The following is an 8,682-nucleotide window of genomic DNA, read 5'->3' as shown; positions in this document are numbered from 1 at the left end:
CAAAGAGCAAAAGAAAATTCCCAGGCGAAACCCAAGCAGTGTTCTCACTATCATTCCTGTGCTTCATAGAAACAAAAGGGAAATCCCGCTCACAGGTCATCATCACCAAGAAGGTTCACCAAGAAACACAACCATCCTCACTCTCAACCAAATCAAACTCCTCTCAAGGATGTTAAAGGGAAAGGAAAGCTCATCTCAGATTCTGAAGGTCAAACAAACAAGACCACCACTAACCCTAGGAATATTAAGAAATAATCTATTAGGAATCAAAATAAAATTAAGCAATTTGATTCAAACGAACCGAATGTGAAAGAAAATAAAGTCAAAGTTTTCACCATTAAAAGAAAAGATGAAACCACATTGATAAAACGAATGTATAGGGTTGATCTTTCGATTGCTTTTCCATCTTCTGTAAATGCCTCACTAGGACCCAAGCAACTTTGGGTTCCTAAATCCGCTTAATTCTTGCAGGTTATACGTGACGAGTAGTTCGACGACGAATGGTATATTGATAGTGGATGCTCGCGTCACATGACAAGAAGGAAGGAAGAACTGAGGGAGTTTCATGCTCTCAAAGATGGTGGACGTCTCAAGTACGGAAACAACTCTTATGGCACGATAAAGGGCTACAGGATGATTACAAATGGAGATTTCTTAATCCGTAAAGTTGCCTATGTGGAAGGATTACAACACAACCTAATCAGTTTTTCACAATTGGTTGTCGGAAATGGTCTAAAGGTTTCGTTCGATGATGAAGGATCAGAGATCATAGAGAAGAAAACGAAAACGGTTCTATTGAAGTCGCAACGAAAAGGTGATCTGTATCCACTTAATCTAAATCCGATACGAGGGAAGCCTATCGCACCTCAACTTTAAAGATATCAACAAGCTCATTCTTGGTGATCATGTGCGAGGTCTTCCCCTCTTAAAGTTTGATAATGAGCATCTATAAGTTGCATGCGAAATGGGAAAGCAAAGCCGAAAGAGTCATCCAACTATTGTAAACACAAAGATCATCGAGCCTCTTGAGCATCTTCATAATGATCTATGTGGACCGTCTGCAATTCAGAGTATTGGCGGTAGTAAGTATATACTTGTTATTGTTGATGATTTTTCCCATTTCACTTGGGTATATTTTTTTGTTAAACAGAAATCAGAGCCTACTCCAAAGCTGAAGAACTTTATAAAGAAAGTGGAACTCAAGTTGTGAAAGCTAGTTCGTAACATCATAAGCGACAACGGATTGGAATTCAACAACAAAGATTTTCAAGAATTTCTAGCCGAAAAGGGAGTCACACACAACTTCTTTGCTCCTTATACTCCACAGCAGAATGGAGTAGTTGAAAGACGCAACCGATCTTTATGTGAAGCACCCCGAACCATGCTTAGATTCACTTCTATTCCTTTGTATTTATGGGCCAATGCTATACCTACTGCTTGCTATACCCAGAACAGATCCTTTTTCAATAAGCTATTTTCTATCACTCCATATGAAATTCTTAATAATTGCAAACCTAACGTCAAGTTTTTCCATGTCTTCACTTCCAGATGTTTCATCTTCAACTCCAAAGAGAACCGAAACAAGTTTGATGTGAATGCTGATGAATGGATTTTCTTGGGGTACTCTCTAACCTCCAAGGCATATAGGGTTCTCAACAAAAGATCAAAGAAGTTAGAAGAAACCTATTATGTCACGTTTGATGACAATTACATGAAGAAATCTCAATCAAGCGAAGGTTCAATGGAGGAAATATTTCTCGAGACTAATAAAGTCACAGCATCGATATCCAATCTGTTTGAAGAGTACATGTTGCTCTTTGATGAACCTGAAAAGGCCACCAACTTTGAAGCAAAGGCAGCCGATAAAAAAATCGATAACCTAAAGAAGATAATCAACGATGTTGAAAAAGACATGGAAAGAGAACCTCATGCTCCAAGTGAACCTCCAAAAGATAGCACACCACTGCAAGGGGAGGATTCATCTCCATCAAGTAAACATGATTCCCCTCTCTAGGGGTAGAAATCATCTCCAACCACGACCCATGAAATTCCAATCAAGGGAAAGAATTATGAACCTGATGTTGAAACTGTCTCATCATTTAAGGGGAGAATCAAAATAAAAATGATAATTCAGATGTTCAATTAGAATTCGAAGAAGATGTAAATGTTGAACCAGATTCTGCCTACGATCGAAATTACCCTCCACTCACTAAATGGACAAGAGATCATCCGAAAACAGAAGTGATTGGTGAATCATCTGAGGGAGTCCTTACACGTTCTCAAGTTAAAGTGAAACAAACTGCTTTATTCTCTCAAGTGGAATATTGCATGTTCTCAAGTTACACAAGTCTTGTTTGTCTCCAAGATAGGATTGAAAGCTGTCTACACTGCACTCGATCATTCTGATTGGGTACAGTCTATGCAAGACAGACTCAATGAGTTTCAGAGAAACCGAGTCTGGAGAATGATTCCTACTCCAAAGGATGCATCTGTAGTTGGTTTAAAATGGGGTTTCCGTAATAAGATGGATAAAGAAGGGAATGTGATACGGAACAAAGTGAGACTTGTTGTGAAAATGTTATTGTTAGGAAAAAAAGGTCGATTATGAAGAAACCTTCGCTCCAGTAGCAACGTTAGAATCCGTGCGGATCTTTCTGGCATACGCAACACATAAGAATTTTGATGTTTTTCAAATGGACGTCAAGTGTGCTTTCCTGAATGGGGAGTTGGAAGAAATTGTATATGTTGAACAACCACCAGGTTTCGTAAATTAGAAATATCATGATCATTGCTACATTCTGGACAAGGCAGTTTACAGTCTAAAACAAGCCCCTAGAGCCTGATATGAATCCTTAACTCGCTTTTTAAAATTGTCTAAATTCAAACATGGTTCGGTTGACCCAACCTTCTTTTGCAAGAAAGAGGGTGACCACTTGATGATTGTCCAAATTTATGTCGATGACATCATCTTCGGTTCCACGAATCCCAGCCTAGCAGTTGAATTCCAAAAGCTTATGGAGACTAAATTTGAGATGAGCTCAATGGGTCCAATTAACTTTTTCCTTGGCCTGAACATAAGATAGAGACCAGAAGGCATATTTATCAATCAGGAGGCTTACACAACGATTTTGCTAGCAAAATTTGGCATGATGGGAGACTCAAGAGTGAAGGTTCCAATGGCTTTTGGGACGAAGCTGACACCGTCCCTAGATAAACCAGCTGCTGACATGACCCTCTATCGTCAAATGATAGGATCACTAGTGTATCTTACAGTTAGTAGACCTGATATCATGTTTTCTATTTACTATTGTGCCAGGTTCCAAGCCAATCTGCGCGAACCTCACATGGTGGTTGTTAAGAACATCCTCACATATTTGAAGCGAACCTCGTCTCTTGGAATATGGTATCCAACCAAATCCGGCTTCTTTGTTCCAGCATTCTCTGATGCCGATCTTGGAGGATGTGGTCTAGATCAAAAGAGCACAACTAGAGATTGTCAATTTCTTGATGGTAAACTCGTCAGATGGAAGTCCAAGAAACAAACATCTGTATCCGTATCAACCGCCGAAGCTGAATATACAGCCACACCATCTTGTACCTCATAGGTTGTCTGGATCCAAAGCCGACTAAGGGATTATGGACGGAATATGAAGAAAATTCCCTATATTGTGACTCAGAAAGTGCAATTCGTATTTGTCACAATCCACTGCAGTATTCCAAGAGGAAACACATTGCACTTCGATATCACTTTATCAAGGATCACATCAAAGATCGTAATGTTGAAGTTTACTTCGTTCGATCTGCTGATCAATTGGCTGACATATTCACTAAAGCTTTGCCTGAAGCAACCTTCGATAGAATACTCCAAGGCTTAGGAATGATGGAAGCTGAATCTGTACCGAAACCATCTTCGCTTCATTAAGTTTCACTTTCTCTTTCGCCTCTTTAAAAAATTAACAAGTGAAATAGAGCGAACGCTCGGTCTATTTCGGTTCCGTTTTTTTCGGTAACCGAATTGTACCGAACGCTCGGTATATTGCGCCTCATCTATCCAAAGGCGAACGTTCGGTTGATACTTTACGTATAAGTTTTGTGCACTTTCCTTTTTACTTTCTGTTTTTATTTATTTTTAGAAATATTAAAAATACAAAAATATTTTTCCTTTCTGTTTTTATTTATTTTCAGACAAATAAAAAATATAAAAATATTTTCTCTTCTATTTTTATTTATCTCATTGAAATATTCATGGTCGAATTTGAGTGATGGAGTTGGGGCAGGTATAAATCTCTTTCTCTTTGTACTAGCTAAGTGTCCTTAGAAGCATGTTGTTGCATGTAGTTTCAAGCCTCTAAGACTCTAAGTGAAGCCTTACTGATTTGAAATATAAAATTCCTTTCTTCCCAATAAGGCTGCCAATATCACTTAAGTCACGAGCTACCTTACTCTTCTCATAATGAGTTAAGAGTTATCTGCTCTGTCCTAATTGTATAGCAGAGGTACTTTTGGTTCTTTAACCACCTTCATACTTTTCTCCATCACATTACACTTAATAAACATAAACCTTGAGACTCTCAGAATCTACCACTGAGGTTACCACTGAGGTTTACGGTTACACAAAATCCGTGTTAATGATCTTACTTTCGTTTCACCACGTTCTAAGTGAAACCCAAAATCCAATACCTTAACTGAATTGATGGTGAAAAATCAAATGTTCTACTTTTTCACCCATGCATTAACGCAACCACGTTTGTGGTCGGTACCATGAAATCTCTTTTATTTTGTTTGTAAGATGTTTATGAAATGTTCCAACACAAGGATATTTCTACCCAAAAGATCTAGTGTTAATTTTGTTTTGAGATTTCTATTTTATCACCAAGTCAATGAAAAATGCACAAACATACTTGATGCTTTTGGCTACATTGGCCACACAAGTACTTCACTCAACTTTCAGTCTTATATCAAGGTCCGTAGTTTAGTTGAAGTGAAAGCCACCCTCACAGCCGAATACTGAAAAGATGCCTTTCATTGCTTCTTAACAAGCATTTGATTGTACTTCAATGTGATACCACACAGACACTTCTCAGTCTTTCTTGAATTTGAAGGAAGAGATTCGTGCCCGAGATCCACAATTTTGTGTCACTAAAGACATCACTAATATCCCACATCAATAACCTGCTTTATTTATTTTTCTTTGGCACATTCTTCCACGAAGTTCTTTATGATCTTCCAAAGTCTGGTTCATGGTTCTAATGGCAATTTGCAAATTTATTGTTTCACTTCTACTACACAATTTGAAACAATTGGTTAATTTGTAGAGGAGACGAATCGATAAGATTTTGGAAAAGGTGCGTGAATTTTAAACGTTACCCTATCGTCATGCCGCCTGACATGCTTTTTTTGGGAAAGACAGTTGTCAAATCGCACCTTTTTCGGCGTCGTTTCAGAACGTCACACTATCATCATTAAGAGATATTTCTCTCTCCTGGAAATCGTATAAAGGGTTTTGTTTCATTTTGTTTTCCTCTTTACAAACACTCTCTAGCATTATCAAGGCGATTTCTCTTCTTCTACTGTTCATCTTCCATACCAAGCTTTAACAATGGCAGACTCTTCTTCAGCTCAAGAAAACACGCTCAATCCTCTCATCTCACAATCAAGCCCAACCACAATTATCTGATTATGAACTTAGTGCCTTACAAGTATGATCCCTACATGTTGTAGATCGTCGAATGCTATAAATACTCACCACTGGTAATTTCTCTTACCAAAGTCGATGTTGTTCCAATGTCCCTCCTTTCTCAGGTTTATTCTTCAGCCAAGTACATCAAGGTCGATGAAAGAATTTAATTTGATATTTTAATAAGAAGAGTTCAGTCTCGAAAGCTAGGTTTTGTTCACTTTTAGGGCTACCTTATGCAGACTCAAAGGTGAACCCTGACTCCATTTCCATTGTACAACTCTTTGAGATGTTCTACAACATGGGGTAGAATGGCATTCTCACCATGATTACAAAGGTCAAGAAGTCCTTACTGTTAGGTTTTATACAAACAATCCTATGTGTGCATGCAACCCTAGTTGGATCTATGTTTTCACTATGAGACATACAACTTTATGAACACAAAATAAACCCTGGCATGCTTCTATAATTTTCGAAAATCACATAGAAGTGTAGTAAACATACCTTTGTTGTTATATAGCAATAACAACCAGTTTCCTTGATCTCTTGAACTCTCTTGAACTCTTGAAAGCAAGCACCACAATTGTAGTGCCTCTAATGGCTCACAAACACCTTGAAGCAAGAAGGCAACAAAAGGAGAGAAGGGAATGATGTTGGTTTCGGCCCTAGGGTTTCCTTGGAATCAAGTGGCCTTAAATTGAAGCATAGGGCATGTATTTATACTATAGGGTGCTAGGGTTTCAGTCAAAAACCCTAATGGACAGCTTAGCCACCAAGCAGCCCAAGGAGCCTTATGGAATTAGGCCTTGGACGAAAATATGATGATCCTTCATCATAATTTCGTTCCCCCTTAGTCTATTAGGTTTCCTAGCCCAAAACTCAACTATCACACATTTGACAGTTTATACCCTTTTATTTAATTAATCTCTTTTAGTCACCAAATTAATTCCTAATTAATTTATGACTAATACTAATCAAATAAATATGATTTCTCCTTTAATATATTATTCTTATAATATATTAATAAATCATAATATCTCCTCTCTCATATCAAATTACCTTGTCAAGTTGCTTTGGTGAAGGCAACCCAAAAGGACCATGCACACTCGGGTCAAGTATATACCAAATATGGTTACTGACTTAGACACTAATCCAACAGTCTCCCACTTGGATAAGTCTAGTAACTATATCTCACGTATAACTTCCGTACCCGATAGCAATCGTAGCTTTCAATAGCCGCTGTCAACTCTGACCAATAATCTGTCCTTTAGATAAGGGATCGTATAATCCTCTGTTCTAGATATCATGCTAACAATACTTATTGTCTAGCACTCTATTTCTTGATCTCTGATTTGTTCGACATAGAACTTAGTTGAACACATCAACTTTATCCTGACCGGGCCCGGCACATAAGTCAAACCAAATCATCAAGTGGCCGAGATATCGCTTTTATCCTCATAGAATAAAAGGAACAGAAAACGTTGACTAATATGCCTTTATCATTTACTAGTTAAACCACACACAATAATACGTTTTATAACATCAAGTTACTGATGCGTTTTCGCATTATCAATGTATAATCAACTAATAAACAATAACCATATCTCTAGGTTTAAAGATTATATGATATTATCATCTTGCGATCACTTGTGATAACATTCATGAAGTAATACCAGCAAGTGTGGGTCTATTTCAATGCTCAATACAGATTTCATAAGCACTCATAAACTTTGCAGCAAACCTTTGCTATGTCTAAAACTTTTCAGACAATCTACAAACAAATTTATGACAATCTTCCTTCATATCTACTTCCAACATATGAGCGATTGTGAACTGTTCGAATAATCTTATTATTCAGGAAGTCAAAACATGCAAAATCGAAACAATAGATAAATAATCAACACAAGATAGAAACTTTCTTATAAATAACACACCTTTATTTAATCATCATTTGTTGAATATGACATTATCTATTACAAGTTTCCTACCTATCTAATCTAAACTAATATCGTCCTTCAGCCCTACGCTCCTAGCGTGCTGCAAATGCTTGACCCTACTCAGTCCCTTGGTAAGGGGATCTGCTGGGTTATCTTCTGACGATACCCTCTTCACAACGAGGAGTCCCTCTTCTACCCGATGTCTAATAAAATGGTATTTCCTGTCGATATGTCGAGATCTGCCATGATCCCTTGGTTCCTTGGTTAAGGCAACCGCTCCTTCATTATCACAGAAAATTTCCACAGGCTCTTTTATGGATGGCACAACTCCAAGGTCTCCAATGAAGTTCTTCAACCATATAGCCTCCTTTGACGCTTCGCTCGCCGCAATATACTCTGATTCGCACGTTGAATCAGCTACGGTCTCTTGCTTGGAACTTTTCCAAGTCACTGCTCCTCCATTTAGGGTAAAGACCCAGCCTGACTGCGATCGGAAGTTATCCCGATCCGTCTGAAAACTAGCATCACTGTACCCTCGTACCCTTAAGTCATCACTCCCACCGAGGACTAGAAACCATCCCTTGGTCCTCCGAAGGTACTTAAGAATATTCTTAACCGCAATCCAATGTGCCCTACCAGGATTCCCTTGATATCTGCTGACCATGCTTAAAGCGAAGGCCACATCAGGGCGAGTACAAGTCATAGCGTACATGATAGAGCCTACTGCGGAAGCGTAAGGTACTCGGCTCATATCAGCTATCTCTGTCTCTGTACTCGGGCTCTGAGTCTTACTCAGCTTGGTATTGCTTTGGATTGGCAACTCCCCTTTCTTGGAATTTTCCATACTAAAACGCTTTAGTACCTTTTCCAAGTATGTATCCTGACTGAGTCCTATCAGTCTCTTTTCCCTGTTTCTTACTATTCTTATTCCCAGAATATAAGCGGCTTCTCCGAGGTCCTTCATAGCGAAGCATTTCCCAAGCCAGGACTTGACTTCCTGCAAGGTTGGGACATCGTTTCCTATGAGTAGTATGTCGTCGACATACAATACGAGGAAGCTTACTATAC

The 8,682-nt window shown here is 38.5% G+C and overlaps 1 protein-coding gene across 1 annotated transcript; it reads left to right on the top strand.

Moving 5' to 3' along the window:
* The first annotated feature begins 1,711 nt into the window (after nucleotides 1-1,711).
* On the top strand, nucleotides 1,712-2,608 carry LOC145059637 (uncharacterized). Its single transcript, XM_079007452.1, has 3 exons — nucleotides 1,712-1,991; nucleotides 2,105-2,241; nucleotides 2,318-2,608. The coding sequence occupies exons 1-3, from the start codon at nucleotides 1,712-1,714 to the stop codon at nucleotides 2,606-2,608; spliced, it is 708 nt and encodes a 235-aa protein (XP_078863578.1).
* Nucleotides 2,609-8,682: the final 6,074 nt, after the last annotated feature.

This window comes from Lactuca serriola, chromosome 1 (genome assembly GCF_051521515.1).
Source record: "Lactuca serriola cultivar US96UC23 chromosome 1, Lser_US96UC23_V15, whole genome shotgun sequence".
NCBI lineage: Eukaryota > Viridiplantae > Streptophyta > Magnoliopsida > Asterales > Asteraceae > Lactuca > Lactuca serriola.
This window is presented reverse-complemented; position numbering and strand designations above follow the sequence as displayed.